This window comes from Branchiostoma floridae, chromosome 10 (genome assembly GCF_000003815.2).
Source record: "Branchiostoma floridae strain S238N-H82 chromosome 10, Bfl_VNyyK, whole genome shotgun sequence".
NCBI classification, from domain to species: Eukaryota; Metazoa; Chordata; class Leptocardii; order Amphioxiformes; family Branchiostomatidae; genus Branchiostoma; species Branchiostoma floridae.
Genome location: NC_049988.1, coordinates 19341270 through 19367000, shown reverse-complemented (window position 1 = coordinate 19367000; position 25731 = coordinate 19341270). Strand labels below are relative to the sequence as shown.

The 25731-nt window shown below is 39.9% G+C and overlaps 1 protein-coding gene across 1 annotated transcript in view; it reads left to right on the top strand.

Moving 5' to 3' along the window:
- Positions 1–20242: 20242 nt before the first annotated feature.
- The window catches only part of LOC118425064 (ficolin-2-like), a 9339-nt gene continuing 3850 nt past the window's right edge, over positions 20243–25731 (top strand). The window contains exons 1-2 of the mRNA XM_035833882.1: positions 20243–20486; positions 20668–21057. Of these exons, the coding sequence (XP_035689775.1) occupies positions 20243–20486; positions 20668–21057 (634 nt within the window). The remainder of the gene's footprint in view (positions 20487–20667; positions 21058–25731) is intronic.

Genomic DNA, 25731 nt, shown 5'->3' with positions numbered 1-25731 from the left:
GTATGATTGGTCTCAACTGGAAAACGTGTGTTGTTTGCCACCCAGTTTATATGATTTTCTTTCATCTCTGGTTTCTAATTACTTCATGTTAGACTATATTTCTCAGTGTGTTTCGGACCACGCCTGAGGTAGGGCGTGTATTTTTGCTGTGCAGAAACCTAACAAGTCACACCATACCGGGAGATCAACAGCAGTCCCAAACTACTGACACAGGTAAATATTTTTGTGAAAATATCTTAACTGTACAGATAAGAAGTATCTTAACTGTACAGATAAGAAGTGGGTTTGGTTTTCCAAAATCTATGTAATGGAAAATATTGAAATTTAGAATGAAATTTAGGGATGTGGAAGTTGCAAGAAGACATCAGAATTATGATCATGAACATTGTTTTGAACACATTATAATTGTTCAAATTCCACGTCTTTATTGTCTTCACTCCCAGTGAGATCTTCAAAATCCAAAACAGCAACAGTAAAACGGTTTTTTTTGGGGGGGGGGGGGATAGATTACCTTATCATTCAAGACTCATGATCACTTGCATGTGGTATGACATGCAAATGAGAATCTGATTTAAAATCACTTAATGATTAATGAAGGGAATTTTATAAATCTGACATGTGTCCATGATGATCATCATAATTCATGTTAATGCACAAGTCATTTGCACCAAATGTACAAAAGCTCTAAATATTTCATGGAGGTATTAGGTCGCCGAGCTCTAGTTAAGCATGGGTTTACCGCTTGAGTTTTGCTTGGGCAAAAGTCACAAATGAATTTCACGGTAGCAGAAAATCTATAAATTGCGTTAATGCAAAACTCTTACGTGTGTTGACTGACTACTTGCTGTGTGACGAACACCGAAAATGTCAGACAAAAAAAATTGTTTTTCTCCCATGCTTGTATATGCTTTTCAATGTATCTGATTGTTTTCCAAACATGATCAAAAAATTAATATCTTCAAAAGCTGTTTTTGTTACCTCTCTTTTAATATTCAACAAACGAAAAAAAGAGGATTACGTGAATGTATGATTGGTCTCAACTGGAAAACGTGCGTTGTTTGAACCCCAGTTTATATGATTTTCTTTCATCTCTGGTTTCTAATTACTTCAGGTAAGACTATATTTCTCATTGAGTGTCGGACCACGCCTGAGGTAGGGTGTGTATTTGTGCTGTGCAGAAACCTGACAAGTCGCACCATGCCGGGAGATCAACAGCAGTCCCAAACTGCTGACACAGGTAAACATGTTTTTGAAAATATCTTCTCTCTACATATGTCAGTAGGGTTGATTTAAAAAAAGATCTATGTCATGACAAATCTGATATTCAGAATTACCCAGTGCCTTCCTCGGTGTACAACGTGTAGACATTCATCTTTTCCTTCTATAATTTGTTCGAGGCATGAAGCTCGGAAGATGCATTCTTATGACGATATTCGTTCTATCCCTGGGAGGGTACAATTAGTAAGTGACCCTACTACCATGCCATATGAATCAATTTTGAAACCAGTTTGGGGCATGGTGTATTCACCATTTCGTAAATCCCGGCATTCGGGCAAGCAGCAAACAGTAACTTATGAATTAAAATTGAGTCGTCAAACCAATGCACGGTAAGAAACAGTAATCAAGTTGGTGCACTTGGCTGAAAACATAACCAGTTTGGAAACCCAGCATCGCTGCTTGATATGAAACGTACTTTTGAAAAGTCATCAACTAAAATATTGCTGTAGTAATATCATGCAATTTATGGATGTCAATGTGCAGCAGACGCGTTTGTGCTGTTAATAAAATGAAACAAATATAGTTGATAGAAATATTTTTGTGAAAAATAATGTTATATTATGACTTCATAAAATCTTTAGGCGAATGTTGTGCTGCTAAATACTTTTCGTGGCCGCCATTTTAATTTTGTAATTTTCCTCCAGGCACCACACCCATGCAGCAGCCGCAGACTGATTGGCAGGCACGTGCCAACGCCGCGAGAAGTTTTCCCAACCCTATGTACGCCTCCGGAGAAGGTAGAACGCGTCTGGTTCGCTTACGTCATCCTGTTCTTGTCTCGCTTCTATATCTTTACTATATAAACTATGTGGCTATTTTTTTTCCCCACAGTTACAACAGGTGCCACACCCATGCAGCAGCCGCAGACTGATTGGCGGTCCGTTGCAGACGCCGCTGCGCGTATACCAAACCCTATGTACATTAGCGGAACAGGTAAAACTTTGTAATCCTGCGGTTTTTGTCCTGTTACTGTCCTGTCCTTGTCTTGATGGGTGTGTTCCCATTAGTCGCACGATTGTCGTACGGTCACAAACCGATTGCATTCCCGAGACAGTCGCACAGATGTCGTACAAAATTTAACAGTCTTGTTACAAAAAAAGACTGTGTCAGATCCTTGTCGGCGACATAGACTGCATGAAGATTATAAGACATCAAAATCACACTGACTACAACTTATGACATATGTAACTGCGTCGTCACTCTCGCTATATCTCTACTAACTGGACTGCAATACAGACAAGCTTCTGAAGCAACGCCGGCATCCGACGCCATCTTAATTAATCAAACGTCGACAATCAGGCCGGAAAGTTAAAAGAGCACATCATTAATAATAAAAGCTTTCTCTGATGGCGGGCTGCTTTGTTTCAAGAAAAATATGAAGTAACAAGGCGTCCAATGTGGCCTGTATTGATTGTATCAATCGTAATTGTTATATCAACAATATCGATTGTTTATTTGTATGTTTGTATCCTAAATTTGCTTGCATCTACCGTATACGTACGTGTTGTTGATCGAAGCAATCTGATCTAAAATATATAGGGGCTGTGTTACTAATTTAGTCTCAATGACTTGATTGATATCTTACTAGTTTGTGATTTAATGCACTATGTGTTATTCCCGATTTATCTATTCTGGATTTTCGACTGTCCAAGTCCAGTCTTTGTCAGTCTTTGTCATGCCTCGACAACTGAGGCTGGAGTTGGACAGCAAAAAAAAAAACTTTTGTGTTGAAACTTATTGTTCAACGTTTAAAAACGTGCCTTGTTTTAAAAGCTCATGTAGTCTGTCAGACCGCACGTATCCCTGTTGCCATTAAACTCTTTAGAGGCTTTATTTCGTCCATTAGCAGAGAGATACAAACATATTTCAATGCTAGTCTTCCTGGACTTAAAATACATAAATGACAACGTTACACATACAGATACAATTATATACAATGCAAATCAATCAGTACATACAATTTTTTACAATGAAAGTCGTTCCATGTGGATATGGCTCTGTATGTAAAAGTTATCTTCATAGCGTTAGTCCTTGGTTTTGGTAGTCTGTAACTCTGTATGTTTGATGTGTGGCATAACGTGTCCTGTAGCTGTGTTGCTGTGTGACCGGATTCAGGTGGTTGTAGAGAACTGCAGGTTGCCGTGTTGTGACGATCCTCTGGAACTGAGACATAGTGCGGGCTAGTAACCTTTGTTGAACAGTTTGCCATGACAGAAACTCTCTATCTGCAGGTGAGTCCACAAAGCCGAACCCGGAGGGCCAGGGCACGGATCCTGATACTGACTTGCGACCAGATAGCATGGAGCCATATGCCGTCAGATATATGGACGAAGATGCTGATAATGACAATGGCCTGTCAGTAGAAAGAGGAGCTGCTGCCTTTTCCGAGAGTGAAGGTGTCACTCCCGGGAATGATGTTGGCACTCCCGGAAGTGATGCCGGCACTTCCCGGAATGATGCTGGTACTTCTGGCTCACCAAGGAATGACAAAAACAAGCGCGCCTCTCGCAAAGCAAGGCAAAGGCAGTATGCTCCAAACAGTCCTCAGCAAGAAGCTGGAGGTAAGATGTCCACATTTATATACTACACATTCATAAGAAGTCGATACTATGGGGGACAAGTGTTGCAAATTACACATATATACATATATATCTGTTGCCATTCCTTCATAAAGACTGTTTAAGGCATTCAACCTTTGGTAAGTCCAATTTTTGTGTTCAAAATTCCAGTTCAACGATTTGATAAAGCATTTCTTGTTTTAAAAGCTCTTGTCTTCTGACAGACCGCCCATATCCGGGTGGAGCAAGTGGCTGCGGTGCCCTCTGTAGCTTCATCCGCTCCCACCGCAGCTGCATGATCGCCGGTATTGCCGTGCTGCTTAGTTTAGTCGGTGTGGGACTCGCCCCTCTGACGTTCATCAATAAAGAGGTAAATATCACTGTGCCACAAGGCCTGTTGTAAACCAATTTTTCTGACACTAATTCTGTTTATCAATTCTACTAAGTCCATTTAGCCAAGACGTTCTGCTTTTTCTTCTTGATGTTTTACGTTTGGTATTCTGACGTGCGTATACATACGTTTATACATTTGCAGGAGATATCTCAACTGTCCACCACTGTTGACGCCTTGAAGCGAGACCGAGCCGACATGCACCAACTGTCCACCACTGTTGACGTCTTGAAGCGCGACCAAGACGACATGCGCCAACTGTCCACCACTGTTGACGCCTTGAAGCGCGACCAAGACGACATGCACCAACTGTCCACCACTGTTGACGTCTTGAAGCGCGACCGAAACGACATGCGCCGTGACCTGGACAAGGAGCGAAACCGAACCGCTGCCTTGGAGCAGCGTCTTGACGAGATGAGTAAAACGCCAGGTAAGTTGGGTTTCCATTCTTGTGTCTATTATTTATGATGCTATTTTGAGAAGCAGCGTGAGCTGCAGCAGACGGGCCGGAGAGCGGGGGCCGGCCCCCCGTCTGTCTGATGCCTGCGGCCACCCAAGGGCGGAGAGAGCCGCCAACAGTCTCACTCTGTCGTTGGTGGTAAAGTGCATATTTGCCATACGGAATGTAAGAATTTTTTATGACAACATCCTGTTCAGTGTTTTAAACTGTAGAGCTGACGTCACATTTCCAAACAGGGGCCCGGTCGTGCTTTGAATTTGTGGAAATAATGCATATCACTATTCTCTTTTATGCAATGGCCGAGTGTTCGCCTTGCATTCGGTAGGTCGTGAGTTCGATCCCCGGCCGAGTCATACCAAATACTTTAAAAATGGTACATGCTGCTTTCTCTGCTTAGCACTCAGCATTCAGTATGGAAGTTGAACACACGCCACTACGTATACCAGTGGACTAGCCCCCTGCTGTAGTGATTGCACAAAGTTGTGAGGCCTAGGGCTACTGAAACGGAGATTTTTGTTTGAACCTTTGTTTATTCATGAGAAGCTCAAATCGGCCAGCAGGCCGCTTTTCATTGAGGTCATGAGGGAGGTCAGGGTCATATAAAATATAATACAGATACAGATTACATTGAGTACTATTAGATTCATCAACCTATATCACTACACATACATTGTACAAAACATATAGTGGTGCAGATGGCTCAGTGTTCATAGTCCGTGTCCGTTCGTTTTGGTCAATTACTTTTACTTCAAGAGTCTCTTAAAGCTGGTCAGATTTGGAGCCGTACGTGTGTCTGGTGGTAGGTTGTTCCAGACATAGGGGCCACGGTAGGCTATTGATCTTCTGAAGGTCTCTCGATTCGGTTTTGGGACAACCAGTTGACTACTTGTGCTTTGTCTGGTTGTCCGTGTACTCTGGTCCCTGCAGTACACAAACATCTGACGCATGTAGGGTGGTAGTTTGCTGTTTAGGGCCTTGTATACTAGCACGGCATTGCTGTGCTGGTGTGTTGCTTTAATGTCTTTCCAGCCTAGCTGGGAGAGAACTTCAGTTGATGGTGTCCTGTATGGGGCGTTCAGTATCAGTTTTCCAGCCATGTTCTGCATCGTTTGAATCTTTTGTAAGTCCTGGTCTGGGGCAGCTTCCCATGCTGTGCAGGCATATGTGATGTGTGGTAAGAAGATGGCGTTATACAGGGTACGGAGTGCTGCTGTTGAGATGAAGGGGCTGATGTGTTTCATCATAAATAATGATCGTTTCAGTTTCCCGAGGACGGCTTTTACCTGGTCCTTCCACTTTAGCTGACAGTCGATCACAACACCAAGGCAGGTGTATTTGTCACATGTTTTGGTGTTGACGCCATTGACAGCCAGGTTAGGATAGTTGATGCTTGCCAGTCTCTTGGGAAGATGGGCACCGCCCTATGCGCCATCAGGCTTTGACTTGATTCTCTTTTGGTCTTGTGTAGTTTGATGTCTTTAATATCATACTCTTAGTTCTCGAAAGTTGCCAGGCCGGCCCCTGTTTGGAAAACTGACGCAGTCCTTACTGGTCGTCTCATACTGAGCATTATTAATAATCCAATAGCTTTCATGATTAGGCTCTAGGGATGAGTTAGACGCACGTACACGTGTGTCAGTGTGTCTATGGAATTTACAAATAATGATTTCAGCACTCAACTTCAAGCCATGTCGGCCTAAACAAGGAACAAAACCAGACCTGGCTTTAATGCATCATTAGTCTTTTTTTTTTTTTATTCATAAATCAAAATAAATAAGTTACAAAAACAGTGAACCATCCATCCACAAGTATGAAATAATAAAAATAATACAACCAATAAGTAAGAAATAATATAGTAACTTCAAGAGCATAACGTTCCCCATTTGCCCCGGTGTTTCAGCAGTTTTCCCCTCCTTGTTGCAATAGAATATTCAACTTTGTGGAAGAAATTAATGTAATTTAGAAAAGAATGAAAGTTAACATGATTGGCCTTTCTACTTTTATAGATACACATTTTGGCAAGTACAATAACAAGATTGACTATTTTGGGGGCGTCTGAATGCAAATTACCAAAAATAACATTAAAAGCATTGAGGTGAAGTTTTAACCCTGTCTTCTGTTGAAACCAATTTTGAATGTTTTGCCAAAAGGAAACTAAATTAGGACAATCCCAAAAGACATGTTGGTACGTTTCTTCTTCTGCGTGGCAAAAGGAACATAGTGGACTGTCTATACATTTCCAAATGTACAATAACCTATTTGTTGGTAAGAATTTATGTACAATTCTATATTGGAAACATCTTGTGGTTGGGTCTATTGTGCAGTGGATAATAGAAGTATAGACTTGTCTCCAGGGGATTGGGGTGTCAAAGAGGTACAGCCATGACAACTGAACATTATGTGACACATCTATCAACTTGTAAGACATTAAAAAGAACTTATACATACTTTTGTTAATCTTAATATTCTTAAGCCATGTACTATCATATTGATCTGGAATACAAGTAAAAAGATGAGGTGACTCAAGCAAACTAGCCTTCCATTTTGAAGGAATTGCAGTGTAGAGCTGCAAGTACTGGAGGGGGCTACAAACATTACTATATTTCATACAGAATTGATTATATGACATTAAGGAACAATCTGAATTCAAAATATCATTTATAAACAAAATACCTCTATTCAAAAATGAACTTAAAAGGAAAGGTTTCCCTCCAATAAGAATATTAGAATTCATACACAGTAATTGTTGCCTGACTTCAGCTGGAGTTGTGGGGGTCTTGTGCTGATATTGGTACCATGCATTTGCAATATCAGATAGAAATGGGTTTAGCTTGAAATACTGTAAGCTATCAAACTGCAAGAAAGGTAATAGTTCAAATCCAACAGAAAGATATAAACCTAATGACCAGGAGGTGAACCAATCAGGGTTAAAATATAATTTACCGGGCATCCATGACGCCTTAATAGTGAGTGCAAAGGAATATAAATTAATTAAATTCAGACCGCCATTATCAATTGAATTGTAAATAGTTTTCCTGCTTACTCTTTCAGGACCCCCATTCCAAATAAAGTAGAATATTTTCTTCTCATAAAGGTCAAAGAAAGACTTACTCGGGTTGGGGAGTACCTGGAAAAGATTAGTGAATTGGGAAACAATCAAAGAATTTATAACTGTGACTTTTCCAAACAATGATAATCTTTTCCCTTTCCAGGGGAACAACAATCTATCCAATTTGCATCATTAGTCTGCTGTGAAGCAGAATTATGTTTGAACTTTTGGTGCAAATTGTTGAAATTGATATTTTTACTTTCGGACTCCCTGGACCACAAGGAAGCTGTAACTGTACCAGGAACGCTGTCAGCCCGCAGCCAATGAAAGGCATTTATTGATCTTGCCCATCATTCTAGAGTTGGTACAATCTTCATAGTCTACATTTGACTTGGTTTTCGGCCAACACTGACTTTTGTCAATCATTGTTAACACGGCACGTTCACTATTTTGAGATAAACATTATTCCATTGATGTATCCTTTGATGTAAAGCTTGTTCACTTTTATCCACAAGGCAACCTATTTTCGTTGTTTACCAAAACGAGATATTTAGCTAGGGATATGTAATCAACGGACGTTGGTTTCAAATTGCAATATTCTAATAGCATTTAAGTCTGAAACACTCGTCTGTCAACTTGATATCTCTAAATGCTCTGATTTTATATTCAACGAATAAAGGTTACCCCGCAAATAAAGGTGTACTAGCGTTACATGTAAGTTAAATCGTACCTCAAAATGACATACAGGTACAGATTGTGATGATGTCTACAAGGCAGGCCACACCACCAGCGGTGTCTACACCATCCAGCCAGACGACTTCGGAGCCGCGTTTCGGGTCTACTGTGAGATGGAAGCCGGGGTCGGCGGCTGGACTGTCCTCCAGAAGCGCTTCGACGGTTCTGTAGATTTTGCTCATGACTGGGAAACTTACAAAAAAGGGTTTGGGGCTCTTGTCGGTGAGTTTTGGCTCGGCAACGACAAGATCTATCAGATCTCTAACGCCAAGGTATACCTTTTGCGCATTGATCTCGAGAATTGGTCCTCAGAAACGGTATATGCTGAATATGATAGGTTCTATATCGGGGATGAAGCAGCAAAGTACCGACTGCATGTTGGTGCCTATAGCGGCACTGCTGGGGATGGTGGGTTAGGGTTAAGCTATCATGATGGGCACAAATTCTCAACACACGACCAGGATAACGACGATGCTTCGGGCTTTGACTGTGCAACTGACCATGGTGGTCGTGGTGGTTGGTGGTATAGGCGTTGTGACCATGTTAACCTGAACCAGCCGTACAAGCATGGCGGCGGGGGGACTGATTATCATGGTATACAATGGTACGCGTGGACAGCTCACCGGCACTCCATCAAGTCCTCTGTCATGAAGATCAGACCTGCTCCTTAGAACTAACCAACCACAAACTAAACCAATGACCTGACGTTTGCATCTAGCAACTTTTTTCTTCGCACGCATTCAGCTAACAGCTTCTTCACGTAATGTTCCTTTTAAGCTGCCGTTCCGAAGAGTAATGCTGGAGCAAATCTCTACCGTCCCCCAAAACACACAGACACGCGCGCGCGCGAGCGCACACAAACACTGCAAGTCCCCCAACAAACACACACACACACACACACACACACACACACACACACACACACACACACACACACACACACACAAACACACAGACAGACCCCTAACATACCTTTGATAGCTACCACAGCAAAGAATGCCTCAGAAACAAAATGTTAATCTTTGGCATAGATGTTGAAGCCATTCGTCCTACATGAGTTTGGACAAAGCTAATTTAGACGTGGATCAGATCACAAAGTATACTACAGGAGTAATCATTTTAGCTACAGTTTGAAAAGTGATCAAAATATGGCACTATACTCCTTAAAATTACTTTTCGTACTTCTTCTAAAATTCTATTGAATGTTCCATGCAAAGACAACTTCAAAAGCGTATAAAAACGTAGTGTAAATCCATTCTTTTTTTTGTTTTCCACATTACTCTTCCAAACGAAGTATGGGTGGAAAGACGCGCCATTCTTTATGGTGAACACATGTGATTAAGGATGAAGTACAAATTTACTGTTGTGTCTATTTGTAACGTTTAGGAGCAGCCTTAGCTTGTAACGTTATCATCCTAGTGAATTTCACTTTTGTACGTAAATAGATTGGGCAAACTTATAACTGGGGAGGTGTTGAAACGAAGACAAAACAAGGGGATTTACTATTTGTAAGGTCAGATGTGTTGGAAGCTTCAGTACTTGAGCGATGCATTCAACCATACATCAAATGTTATAAGGTATATATAGTGATGCTGATAGATTTTTAGCATTCTAAGTGGTACAAAACAAATTGTAATCTGTTCATGATATAAAAACGCTAGGAGCGTGCAGCCTGTAAGGCTGTAATGTAGCACATACATTAAATGTTATAAGGTATATATAGTGATGATGGTAGCAATATGGTAGAAGAAATATTACTGCATGCAATTAGAGTAAATATTATATATAGTACAGAGATTGTATATAATGGTAAATATTGCAATTTCTTTTAAGTTGAAAAAGCCTACAATAGGCCATGCCAATATGTAGAAAGTTACGTTGTGTCTGCAGACGACATATTATAGATAATTAAAGTTGTCAAAGTTTAAGTTAAGAGAGAGACAGACAGACAGGCAGAGGGAGAGAGGGGGGTAGAGAGGGAGAGAGAGGGAGAGAGAGGGAGAGAGAGGGAGAGAGAGAGAGCGAAAGAGAGAGGAGAGAGAGAGAGAGAGTGAGAGAGAGAGAAAGAGAGAGAGGAGATACGATTTTTGCAATGCATGATATACATTACGTGTTATATCATATGTTATGAATATTGTGGTTAACATGTTAGAAGAACACTACAGCATAAGCTTGTTACACATAGGAAGTTCTGCACTTCTGTTTTCTGTTATTGCACAGCGCAGTGTGTGCAGTTTAAGACCATTATTATAGCGTGTGCTTCGCTCACTCACATGTATTTCTGGTGAAAATAAAATAAGGTGCACAGGGTATCTGTTTCCAAGAGTGGGTTTGATGCAGTTATGGCGAAAATGGTGTACAATGATGCACATATACACGGACAGGCAGGAAGATACGTGAGTTCAGTGAAACTTATTTGGGGCAAAGATGCAAAAAAGAGAAGGGACAGCAATAATCTAAGAAGCAGCAGTTCAGCTACAAAAATATATGAGCATATCATAACTATAACTCTGCAAATTTTGCACGTTTATGGGTCTTTTATTGAGATTTTATAACTTGCATCTGATGGGAAACACAACGGTGGTCCAATTATTTCGGAGAGGGTATGATAGTATCAATGTTCCCACATAAAAATTGTTTTAGGGAGAAAAAATCGTATTCATACCTATTGAGCAGGTGAAATTTTCAAATATGAAGGCATCTTCCAAAACACAAATTAAAAACAAAATGTTTCTAGTCCCCCATTAAAAAAGCAAAGCTGCTATAGTTACTTATTACAGCCATATTGATATATTTAACTCCAATTTTCAACCCCTAATTCTGAGCGCAAAACGATCAGTTCGTGTACCAAAAGGTGCACTCTCACTTCACTTGCGTCACGTTTGCGTCACTATGGGGTTCGAAAGATACTCAACGATAAAGAAAGAATTCTCTTACTTTTTGTGTATTTTGTCGTCTTCGAAGTCATACCTTCACGCGATTTCTACATTATAAAAAAATCGGATAAGATAACAAAACAATGACGCAGTGACGCAAGTGCATTGAGAGTGCACCAAAAGAGCAGTCCGTCTGCAATGTCGTCAAGACGATATTGTTGAAATCGTTGACCCCATGTTAAGGAAGTACAATATGAGTCATCAAGTCAAGGATTCCAAATGTAGAGTAAGCCGTATTAGATGGTATTTTCAGTACCATGGACAGTCACAGCTGCTTAATTAATTTTACTTGCTTTTTTACTAGGTTTGAATTTAAAACACTTGTTATTTTCTTATCAAACAAACTTATTCTTATCAAAAACAGACTACTTGCTGTGTGACGAACATGGAAAATGTCAGACGAAACAACAAAAATATCGTTTTTCTCCCATGCGCGCATATACTTTTCAATGTATCTGATTCCAATCATGATCAAAAAATCAATTTCTTCAAAAGTTTTTTTTTTTTTTCGATACCTCTTTTTCAATATTTAACAAAGAAAAAAATTACGTGACTGTATGATTAGTCTCAACTGGAAAACGTGCGTTGTTTACCACCCAGGTTATATGATTTTCTGTCATCTCTGGTTTCTAATTACTTCAGGTTAGACTATATTTCTTATTGTGTTTCGGACTACGTCCGAAGTATGCCGACCATTTTTGCTGTGCAGAAACCTGACAAGTCGCACCATAACAGGAGATCAACAGCAGTCCCAAACTGGTGGCTCAGGTAAATATTTTTGTGAAAATATCTTAACTGTGCAGATAAGAAGTGGGTTTGGTTTTCCAAAATCTATGTAATGGCAAATATTGAGATTTAGAATTAACCAGTGCCTTGCTTGGTGTACAGTGTGTTTTCTTTTGACCGCCGATAGCAACACTGCCGAATTAGACTATTGCTGCGACGTCACACAACCGTACAAACTTTATCAAAACCAATGAGTTCATCTCAAAAAACCACTTTAGATATTCTATTCAAGAATCTACTACTTGAATCCATATCCTCCATACAAACTTCCAATATAACTTCAGTCTACAATTGCGTCATTGCCATGTGGTTTAGATCCCAATATTTAACGCTGGAAACCATTTTGAAAGGATCGAACACAAATTTACCTCAGGATTCGATGCTTTTGATCTTTTGATCACTTTAGAAAGATCATTGATTTTGAGGTCTTAAAAAGGTATACAACGTTGCCAGCAGAAAGACACTTATATACACATACTTGTAGCTGAAAAATTCTGTACAGGGATGTGGAAGTCGCAAGAAGACATCAGAATCATGATCATAAACATAGTTTGGAACACATTAAATTCTTCAACTTCCACATCTTTATTATCTTCACTCCCAGTGAGATCTTTAAAATCCAAAACAGCAACAATAAAACGGGTCTTAGAGGGGGGGGGGGATTACCTTATCATTCAAGACTTATGATCACTTGCATGTGGTATGACATGCAAATGAGAATCTGATTTAAAATAACTTAATGATTAATGAAGGGAATTTTATAATTGTGACATGGGTCAATGATGAACATCACCATGCATAATTCATGTAAATGCACAAGTCATTTGCATAAAATGTACAAAAGCTCTAAATATTTCATGGAGGTATTAGGTCGCCGAGCTCTAGTTAAGCATGGGTTTACCGCTTGAGTTTTGCTTGGGCAAAAGTCACAAATGAATTTCACGGTAGCAGAAAATCTATAAATTGCGTTAATGCAAAAATCTTACGTGTGTTGACTGACTACTTGCTGTGTGACGAACACGGAAAATGTCAGACAAAAAAAAGTTGTTTTTCTGCCATGCTTGTATATGCTTTTCAATGTATCTGATTGTTTTCCAAACATGATCAAAAAAATTAGTATCTTCAAAAGCTGTTTTTGTTACATCTCTTTTAATATTTAACAAATGAAAAAAAAAGGATTACGTGAATGTATGATTGGTCTCAACTGGAAAACGTGCGTTGTTTGCCAACCAGTTTATATGATTTTCTTTCATCTCTGGTTTCTAATTACTTCAGGTTAGACTATATTTTTCAATGTGTTTCGGACCACGCCTGAGGTAGGGCGTGTATTTTTCCTGTGCAGAAACCTGACAAGTCGCACCATAACAGGAGATCAACAGCAGTCCCAAACTGCTGACACACGTAAATATTTTTTGCGAAAATATCTTAACTGTACAGATAAGAAGTGGGTTTGGTTTTCCAAAATCTATGTAATGGCAAATATTGAGATTTAGAATTACCCAGTACCTTGCTTGGTGTACAACGTGTTTTCTTTTGATCACCGATAGCAACACTGCCACATTAGACTATTGCTGTGACGTCACACAACCGTACAAACTTTATCAAAACCATTGAGTTCATTGCAAAAAACGACTTTAGATATTCTTAAAAAAAGAATCTACTACTTGAATCCATATCCTCCATACAAACTTCCAATATAACTTCAGTCTACAATTGCGTCATTGCGATGTGGTTTAGATCCCAATATTTATCGCTGGAAACCATTTTGAAAGGATCGTACACAAATTTACCTTAGGATTCGATACTTTTGATCTTTTGATCACTTTAGTAAAATCCTTGATTCTGAGGTCTTAAAAAAAGGTATATAATGTTGCCAGCACTTAAAGACAGATACTTGTAGCAGAAAAATTCTGTACAGAGATGTGGAAGTCGCAAGAAGACATCAGAATCATGATCATGAACATTGTTCTAAACACGTTATAAATGTTCAACTTGCATATCTTTATTGTCTTCACACCAGTGAGATCTTCAAAATCCAAACAGCAACAGTAAAACGGGTGGGGGGCTGGGTGGTTGGGGAGTTGCGGTGTGTGTAGGGGGAGGATACATTAAAGACACACTTGCATGTGGTATGATATCAGGAGCTGATTTAAAACCGCTTAATGATTAATGATGGAAATTTTAAACTTGTGACATGTGTATGTTAGTCAATGATGAACATCACCATGAATGAATTAAGAAAATGTACAAGTCGTTTGCATAAAATTTACAAAAGTTCAAAATATTTCATGGAGATAGGAGTTTGCCGAACTCTAGTTTAGCCTGGATTTGCCACTTGGGCAAAATACCCTAGTTGTTGTGTGACGAACACGGAAAATGTCAGACGAAAAACTAAAAAATGAAGAAAAAAATTGTTTTTCTCCCTTGCGTGCATATACATTTCAATGTATCTAATAACTTTCCAAACATGATCAAATTTTAAAAGTTGGTTTCGACACTTCTCTTTCAATATGTAACAAACAAACAAAGAAAAGGATTACGTGTCTGTATGATTGGTCTCAACTGGAAAACGTGTGTTGTTTTCCACCCACACAATATGATTTTCTTTCATCTCTGGTTTCTAATTATTTCAGGTCAGGCTATAATATTTCTCATTGCGTTTCGGACCACGCCTGAGGTAGGGCGTGTATTTTTGCTGTGCAGAATCCTGACAAGTCCCATCATGCCGGGAGATCAACAGCAGTCCCAAACTAGTGACAACGCAGGTAAACATGTTTTTGAAAATATCTTCCCTCTACACGTCAGCTTTGAAGGGGGTTTGGTTTTCGAAAATCTATGTAATGACAAATATTGAGATTTGTAATTACCCAGTGGCTTGCTTGGTGTACAACGTGTTTTCTTTGGTCTAAGATTCAGATATAATTTGGTCTAGGCATGAAGCTCGGAAGATGCATTCTTATGACGATATTCTTTATATACCAGTGGGGGCACAAGTACTATTAAGTGACCCTACTACCTTCTCATATGAATGAAGTGTGAACCCCTCTTGGGCCATGGTATATTGAGTGATGCATCCACCATTTCGGTTGGTTAAGTAAATCGCCGTATAGCAGCAAACCTTAACTTATAGATTAGTCTTCAGTCGTCAGACCAAATTGAATGCACGTAAAGGAACAGTATTCAAGCACAGTTGGTGCAATTGGAAACATAACCAGTTTGGAACCAGAAAACATTGAAAACATAACCAGTTTGGAACCAGCACCGCACCTCAAGATGAAACGTACTTTTGAAAAGCCACAAACTAAAATATTGCTACAGTAATATCATGCAATTCTATGAGTATCTATTTGCAGCAGACGCGTTTGTGTTGTTAATAAAATGAAACTAAGATATTTAATAGATAGATATTTGTGAAAATAATGTTATATTATGATTTCATCACATCACGCGCGCCATTTTATTTTTTTAATTTTCCTCCAGGCACCACGCCCATGCAGCAGCCCCAGACTGATTGGCGATCAATTGCGGACGCCGCTGCGAGTATACCCAACGCTTTGTACGTCTCCAGAGCAGGTAAAACTTATCCTGTGTTTTTGTTTTTCATGCAACCGTCTTGTATTCCAGCGTCTGATCACGATTGCCGTACGATCACAAACTGATAATTAGTATTTTCTTGAGATATTTTTGACAAATCTGATCTCTTAAGCAATTCATGGACGCCATCTTAAATTATGAAACGTCAACAAACGGGCCGGAAAGTTAAAAGAGTACATCACGTAATAATCTTTTTTTTTATGTCTGGCAGAGAAAAAATGCTAAGCGACAAGGCACCAAATGTTACCGATAGTAATATTGTTAAGCAGTTCAAAGAAGCAATCATACTTCTAATATCGACAAGACTGGTTAGTTATTCGTATGTTAAACAATAAATTTCATGAATTTATTCGTTGTTGTAGATCTTAGCAACCTACCAATGGGCTCTTTCGCTAACTTAGTCTATTGATTGATTATTTGCTATTATGTAATGTGTTTCACTTTGTGTTTTTCCTAATTTATTTTAAATTCATCTAATCCAGAAATGACATGCCGAGAATGGCTTGAGCCTCCCTGGATTATGCCCAGTTATTTACAGTGGGTTATTTAAAATAATAAACCATTATATATTACACAACAACTTTTTTACATTACCAGATAAGACAGCTGGAGGCATGTCAAACTTTTTAAAAACTTTTGCTGTACTGTATTCATGATCATTCCTTCCTGCGGGGTCTGATCGCCTGGCTATATCATAATACACAACAATTCATTTACATCATTTAACCGGTCCAAACAAGACGCCTGGGGGTTATGCTAGCACGAGGTTATTCAAGAGCCATTCAGGAGTCTTGAATTTATCCATTCAGGTTTAACTTAAAGTTGAATTTTGATTTAAAGCACAAAAGTTGAATTTCCCCAGATTTTTTACAGTCCAATTCCAGTCTGATGTCATTCCTTGATAAAGAATGGAGTTGAAAATTTCAGTTCAATGTTTTGATAAAACATTTCTTGTTTTAAAAGCTCTTGTTTTCTAACAGACCGCACGTATCAGGGTGAAGCAAGCGGCCATGGTGCCCTCTGTAGCTTCATCCGCTCCCACCGCAGCTGCATGATCGCCGGTATTGCCGTGATACTTAGTTTAGTCGGTGTGGGACTCGCCCCTCTGACGTTCATCAATAAAGAGGTAAATACCCCTGTGCCACAAGGCTTGTTGTTAATCACTTTTTCTGACATTAATTCTGTTTTGTTCCTGGGCATGCGTTCCTGTTCTGTTTATCAAGCTTTATTGAGTCCATTGAGCCAGAACGTTCTGCTTTTTCATCTTTCTTTACGGTTGGAATTCTGACGTGCGTATACATTTATACATACATACAAACAAATACGCTTATAAATTTGCAGGAGATATCACAACTATCTACCACTGTTGACGTATTCAAGCGCGACCAAGACGACATGTCCACCACTGTTGACGCCTTGAAGCGCGACCGAGACGACATGCGCCGTGACCTGGACAAGGAGCGAAACCGAACCGCCACCTTGGAGCAGCGTCTTCACGAGATGAGTAAAACGCCAGGTAAGTTGGATTTCCATTTTCATTCTATTATTTGTGATGCTATATGTGGTGTTCCTTCCCGAGACGCTCCGCCTTTCAGCAGACGGGCCGGAGAGCGGGGGCCGGCCGCCCGTCCGATCTGATCCAACCGGCCGCCGCAGGGCAAAGCGAGCCGCCAACTGTCTCATTCTGCCGTTTGGTGGTTGAGTATATTATTTGTCATCTGTTGTGAAGTGAAAGTTTATAGAGTTTAACGTTCTTTTCGGGGTATTCAACTGCATTAACCCTATCCAGACTGGGGGGGGGGGGGGGGCTAAAAGTGCCAGCCTCAACTTTGACACGCAATAGCTCCCAAACGGCTTGTGCTACAACAACCAAACTTGGTGAGTTTTTTCTAAAAAAGAATGTGTTTCTAAAAGGCAATTTTTTTCAAAAATCACTAATTTTGGTTTAAACAATGGGATTTTAAGATTTTCTTGCTAAACTAAACATCTTTTCATATATCATTAATATCTAAGACATCTTAGTTGAACATTTATAATTAAACATTCATAAATTATGCTAATGAGATGACGTAATTGGTCATAATCCAAGATGGCCGACAATATCATGATGAAAAGTATAACATGCTTATTTTCACTCAAATTTCATCACTACTTGGTATTTTCTTACAGAAAACATTCAGTTGAACGTTTTTAATCCATTTCCAAGGGGTTTTAGCGTTATATGTTGAAAAAATGTATCTTGAAAAATTCTAGGTTGATAATCCAAGATGGCGGATAGCTAAACTACAGATGACGTCATTCTATGACGTCATTTTGACGTCGTTGCGTCGACTTTTGACAACAGAAGTCTTATAACACTTAAGTATTAATAAAAAAACCTTTATTGCTAACTTTTTGAATGAGATATTTAGGTATTATGGGAATTCCCCGTTTTAGCCAAAAATATCAATTAACTAGAGTTCCACGAACACATACCTTTGCCAAATAAACCAGGTTTGTTATGTAGAATGATGTCTGTAGACAAATGCGTTACTCATTTCATTTTCTTTATAATTAAATGCTTGGAGTTGGTTTATAAAATTTCGGCATTTATTATGCAAATTAGATCCCAATTTATAATTAATTGATATCAAATTGTATCAAGCATTACTTAAGCTATCAGCATACCAAAAATCATGATGATCCTTTGATCCATTCTTGACTTATTCTCTTTCAAAGTCTTTAAATACACCTCTTACTCTCTTCCCTCTTTCTCAGTTACATATGTGACAACTTTGATGAAAGTACTATAATGGAATGCAGTGGATTTATGAACTTTTCCAAATCAATTATGCAAATTAGCTGTTAACTTGCATAATAAGTATCACATTATATAAGTCTTCATTTAGGCTATCTACATGCCGAAAATCATGACGATCCGTCAACACGCTAATATTTTCTCATTAATTATGCAAATGAGATCATCATTTGCATGATAAATATGTATTGACATTTCTCTCTTTCTCAGCTACATATGTGACAAGTTTTAAAGCCCTATCATGGAATGTAGTGAATTTATGAAATATCCTCATTAATTATGCAAATTAGCTGTTGATTTGCATAATTGTTATCTCATTATGTAGGTCTTCACTTACGCTACCTACATACAAAAAAACATGATGATCCGTCAACATGTTCATATTTTCTCATTAATTATGCAAATGAGGTCATCATTTGCATAATTGATATCTGTCGACATTTCTCTCCTTCCCAGCTACATATGTGACAAGTTTGAAAGTCCTATCATGGAATGTAGTGGATTTATAATTTTTCCTCATTAATTATGCAAATTAGCTGCTGATTTGCATATTTAGTATACCATTATGTAAGTCATCACTCATTCTATCTACATACCAAAAATCATGATCCGTCAACACGTTGTCGAGTTATTCTCATCCAAAGTTTGAAAGGAAACCGGCGCCTGCAGTTCCAAAAAAGCCGCTAGGGGGCCCAAACTCACAGCACTTACTCTCTGCCTCGAGGGCTATCTACCACTCGAAAATCATGATCACAGCATGTCCAGAACACGAGATATCAAAAATTGAGGTTCTGCTGCAGTACCTTAGCAAGCCGCTAGGGGGCCCATTATCGAACTTGACCTTCGTTTTCCAGACCCCTACCCACATACCAAATATTATCGGGATCCATCCAAGACTTCTTGAGTTATGCTGTTAACAGACAGACACACACACAGACACACACACAGACTCACAAGCCCAAAACATAACCTTAGCCATTCTGGCAAAGGTAATGACGTCATAATTACGTCATATTACGTCATGATGATATAAAAATTGCAGGAATTATAAAACTCGATGAGCACAACCTTCCCTGCAAATTTGCTGATCGTACAGTAAGCCGTTTTGAAAATATGAAGGGGGGGTCGAATGAGCCCAGTCTAGATAGGGTTAATGTCACGTTTTTTGCGTATTTTTCCGTCCAACGTTGTTGGCACGGTATAAATAAAATACAACACGGGGCATTGCGTATGGCCGGAGGTACGACGGCCAGTGGCCGGAGGGCGATCCAACCCGCGGAAAGATCGAACACTGGAGCCCAGGAACGTACCGTAAAATACGGACCGGTCGGAACACGGATATCGAACGTAAATACGGCCCGGGTATGATGTCACTCAGAACTTAGGCTATCACATTGGGTTCTACTATTACCACACGGGCTTCCACAGAATAGTTAGAACGCGCTACGAGCGCACAGCTGCCGATAATAAAATATAAGATACCGACGTTGGAATAGATGTTGTTACACTTTTTGTTTGAGGACACTAAAGTTTTTGGCGGATTTGGCATCAAAAACAGGTGTTTTCTCGGTTGGGTATGGCCTTGACATTAATACAATATAAAACAGTATATTCTATGTTTACTTTGCTATGCAGGCTGTCCACAAGGGGCTCCGGAGATGCCTGGCGTAGGCGGACCGGTTGGCCCCAGCGGTCGTGACGGTCGCGATGGGATTCCAGGTCCTGCCGGGCCACCAGGACCTCCCGGCCCGCCCGCCTCATCTGGGCCATGCAGCCAACCCGGACCCCCTGGCCCACCTGGTCCCGAGGGCCCACCCGGATTCAACGGGTCAGACGGCCGGGACGGACTCCCTGGACCACCAGGAAGCTGTGATTGTGACAGTAACGCTGTCAGCCTGAAAGGTATGTAATCTGTATCGACTTGCCTTTCATTCTAGCTTTGTTGTAATCTTCATTGGTCTATTAGCAAAGCATGGGTTTTCCGCAAACACCGACTTTCGTAATCTCATTATGAACATGACAAGTTCAACATCTGAGACGAACATCCTTCCTTTAATGTAACTTTAACTCAAATGACTTGCAGACTGTGACGACGTCTACAAGGCAGGCCACACCACCAGCGGTGTCAACACCATCAAGCCAGACGCCACCGGAGCCTCGTTCCGGGTCTACTGTGAGATGGAAGCCGGGGCCGGCGGCTGGACTGTCCTCCAGAAGCGCTTCGACGGTTCCGTAGATTTTGCTAATGACTGGGAAACTTACAAAAATGGGTTTGGGGACCTCAGTGGCGAGTTTTGGCTCGGAAACGACAAAATCTATCAGATCTCAAACGAGAAGGTATACCTTCTGCGCATTGATCTGGAGAATTGGTCCTGTGAAACGGTATATGCTGAATATGATAGGTTCTATATCGAGGATGAAGCGGCAAAGTACCGTCTGCATGTTGGTGCCTATAGCGGCACTGCTGGGGATGGTGGGTATGGGTTAAGCTGGCATGATGGTCGCAGATTCTCAACACACGACCAGGATAACGACGACTGGGGCGCTAACTGCGCAACTGTTTGGGGCGGTCGTGGTGGTTGGTGGTATAGGTATTGTGACCGCGCTAGCCTGAACCAGCCGTACAAGCATGGCGGCGGGGGGGATTATACACATGGTATAGAATGGGCAGCGTGGTCAGCTCACCAGTACTCCATCAAGGCTTCTGTCATGAAGATCAGACCTGCTCCTTAGAAATAACCAACCACAAAACTAAACCCACGGCCTTACATTTGCTTTCTTTGCTGAAATAAAGAGTAATACTGGAGCAAATCTTTTAACAATGCAATGGTGACAATCAACTTTTATCTTTATTCTGTCTGCATAATCCCTTTCACGGTGAGGTAAAATTTCAATCCTGCCCATATTTTCGTAATTCATCTGCCATAACGTGAATTGTGTGAAAATATTATGTAATGCATGTACACAGGGAGAATTATAAACGTGGCTTAAAGTGTACGTAGTCGAACCTCGTGAGCATAAAAAGTTTATTGCGCGTCCCCTCCAACCACACCACACCACACACACACACACACACACACACACACACGCACGCACACACACACGCACACACAAACGCACGAACACACACGCACACACACGCACACACTCTCTCACACATACACACACGTACACACACGCACACACACACATACATACACATACATGCACACTCTCACACACACACACACACACACGCACAGACACACAGACACACACACGCACACACGAACACACACACACACACGCACGCGCACACACACACACACACATACACATACATGCACACACACATACACTCGCATACACACACACACACACACACATACACATACATGCACACACACATACACTCGCATACACACACACACACACACATACACATACATGCACACACACATACACTCGCATACACACACACACACACACACACATACACATACGCCTCACTAATGTCCATCCCCATACAGACCCCCTAGCCCCCTAAGATGCCTTGGATAGTTTTCACTGCTAAGGGTGCCTCTTAAACAAAATGTTGTTCTTTGGCACTGATAACTTTCCAAAGTTGACAGCACTATTCCTACATGAATCTGCGCAGGTGAGGACCATGAGCTAATTTAGACGTGGATCTAGCTATAGCGCAAAGTAAGCCTCCCTTGAACACTTCTAGCAGTGTTAGATTTTTTTGCGGTTAAGACTCGAGGGAGAGGAGTCACGCATGAGTTCCGCGCAAAGTATAACGTTACTAACAAACTTTTAGTTGCAGTTTACAAAATAACCAAAAGATGGCGCTGGCACACTGAAGTGGGAAACTCTTTTAAAAAATCCATTTCTTCATTGTAAAATTCTAATCATTTCATGCATAGACAACTTTAAAAGGCCGATTAGAAATAGTGTCATATCATTGTAGAACCCTTGTTAGGGATAAGGAAGGACAATACCTTCATACCATCATATTCTGCAATTCGTGGTAATGTTATTCAATGAAAGTTAGGTTTCACTTTTCTGTAATTTCTTATCATTGTGGATCTCTTTTTATCTTCATTAAGAGGGGTTTGTTGTTTACAACTTCTTCTTTCAGACCAGTGGAGACCCCCCCCCCCCATAGTGTAAATCAATTCTTTCTTTCTTGAGTTCGCTCCATCCTGTCTTTCCTCGCTCCATCCTTTCTTTCTTCGCTTTACTGTTCCCAAACAAACTTAGAATGGAAATACAAACCATTCTTGATGGAGGACACGAAAGTGCATTTACTGCTGTTGTGTTGATTTGCGACATCTAGAAACAGCGTTAGCATTGAAGTGCATTTGACTTTTATACATAAGTAAATTGGGCAAACTTATAACTTTGGAGATGTTGAAAAGCAAACAAAAACCACGGTAATAACAATTTGTGCGGTCACATGTCTTACAAAAACTTCATTCATCGAGTGATACATTGTATTGCAGTCCTTTGTTCTATGTTAGGTGTATTTCAGATTAAGTAGATATAACTTTGTAGCAGACACGGTGTGTAGGTGTGCTATAAGTGGTGGATTATAGTAATAATGCGATAAGATAATTTCTTTCCCGTGAAAATAATTTTTATATAAGGTATGGTGGTTGCGAACATTATGTAGAAAGTAACGTTATATTAGCGGACTTCACAGTAGGAATTGTCAGTTCTTTTGTTGTAATTTAGAATAAAGTTTAACAGCAAGATGTTTTAGCAACGTTGCAGGAAAAAAAAATTTGTTGAAAGTTTCTTTTTATTGTAGAAACGCTTTGGACTAGTTGTAGCACCTGTGGCTACTAATCATATTCATCTAACGTAGACAAGTATATATGTATATATATATATATATATATATATATATATATATATATATATTTGTGATGGCATACGGTAGGAAACGTTATATGTTGTATGTTGATGATGCTGTATGGTTGCTAGCGTTATATTGTATGTGTTGATAGTATATGGTGGCGTACGTTATATGGTAGTATACATAATAGAAGAACACAGGTTGATACATGTATCAGCATGTTATCATAAGAAATATTTAACTTATAGATCTGTATTACCTATTGCACTATCACCAAGATAGCGTGAGCTTTATTAGTATATATAACTACTGTATCACATTTGGAAGTTTGGTGAAATTACAATATGGTGTATGTTAAATTTTGCCTTTGCTTGGACCTTCTTTTCTTCAATCTGAATGAGTTGTATACGGATATATGCACGCACGCAGACACACACCCATACACACACAAATTCACACACAGACACAGACACTCACAGGCACACAGACACATACACACACAGACACACAGACACATACACACACAGACACACAGACACACACAGACACACACAGACGCACAGACACATACACACACACACACAGACACACACAGACAGACACAGACACACACAGACACACACACACACAGACACACGCAGGCACACAGACACATACACACACAGACACACAGACACACACAGACACACACACACATACACACACAGACACACAGACATACACAGACACACACAGACGCACAGACACATACACACACACACACAGACACACACAGACACACGCAAACAGCCCGACCTGGCCCAGGGTAGGAAATGTGACGTAGGTTAACTGGTTTAGCTAAAAGTATATCGCGCACATATACACAGAAGGACAGACACAACAAGAGCATACGCACACTTACATACATACATACACATATACATACACAGGTACATACATATATATATATATATATATATATACGGACATACAGGCAGAAACACACACATACTGGTACACACATCCATAAATAAAGACAGACAGACACACGAATGAAAACACAACACAAGTTTATACATATATACAAAAGATAGCTACTTAGTGTAGATATATAGATGGCACCTATTATGCTATACACATTTACAGCTCATTCCAAAGCCGGTAAAGCGAGTAACATAATTCAGCGAGTTAAAGATTCCAATTGTAAACAATCACATGTAGGATGGCATTTTCAGCACCAGAGACAGTCATGGCTGCTGAATGACTTTTACTGGCTGTAAATTGAAGACACTTTGCAATATTTGATACCGAAGATGCAATGAAATTTCAGCAGTCATTTTAACTTCATCAGGTCACGGCGTCATTTCCTGTTAAAGTGTACAACAATACAGACAGACAGACAGCAGCATGGCAAGGTCACCTCATCATCAGGGGTCAGAGTTGAAGGTTCATCTCAAAAACGACGATCATCAGAGCGACAGGTTTTTCCACTAGGTTGAAAACCACCTATGGCAACACTGCCAAATTAGATATGTGACGTGACAAAATACCTCTAGAATTGGCCAAACAAAACCATTTAGTTCATCGCAAATAACGACTTTAGATATTCTTAAAAAAGAATCTACTGCTTTAATCCATTGAAAATTCTGAAACAACTTCAATCTACAATCACATCATAGTGCTATGGTTTAAATCCCAATATTTATCACAAGAAACCATCTTAAAAAGGTCGAACACTGAGAGCACAGATTTTCGTGAATCCACTAATTACAAAACGTGTTCATACACGAATGTATGTCAGTATGACTTTTGTCTACACAAAACACTAGATTGTTTCAAATCTGGCAACATGCAGTCCAAAGTAGCTTTGATACAGGCTTTTGATCAGTTGAAAGAAATCCTTGATTCTAAGGTCTTGTCTAAAGTATACAACGTTGCCAGCAAGAAGACAGATACTTGTTATAGCAGAAACAACCTGTACAGAGATGCGGGAATCGCAAAAGACATGAGAATCATGAACATTGTTTTTAACACATTGTGATTCTTCAACTTCCACAGCTTTGTCTTCGCTCACAGTCAGATGTTCACATCCAAAACAACAACAGTGGATTGGATATTGGGGGAGGGGGTATCCCGATAGATAATATTACTATTCAAGACCCATTATGCCATCGTCTTGAACATTCATATATCCAAGACTCTGACACTGATGATGATAAGTAGGTTATGACGTAGAACTAATACTAATCGCAATGGCAAAGTTTTGCTATATGCGAAGAAATTTTATCCCAAAATATAAACCCTCTGTCTAAAGTCAGGGTGGATGCA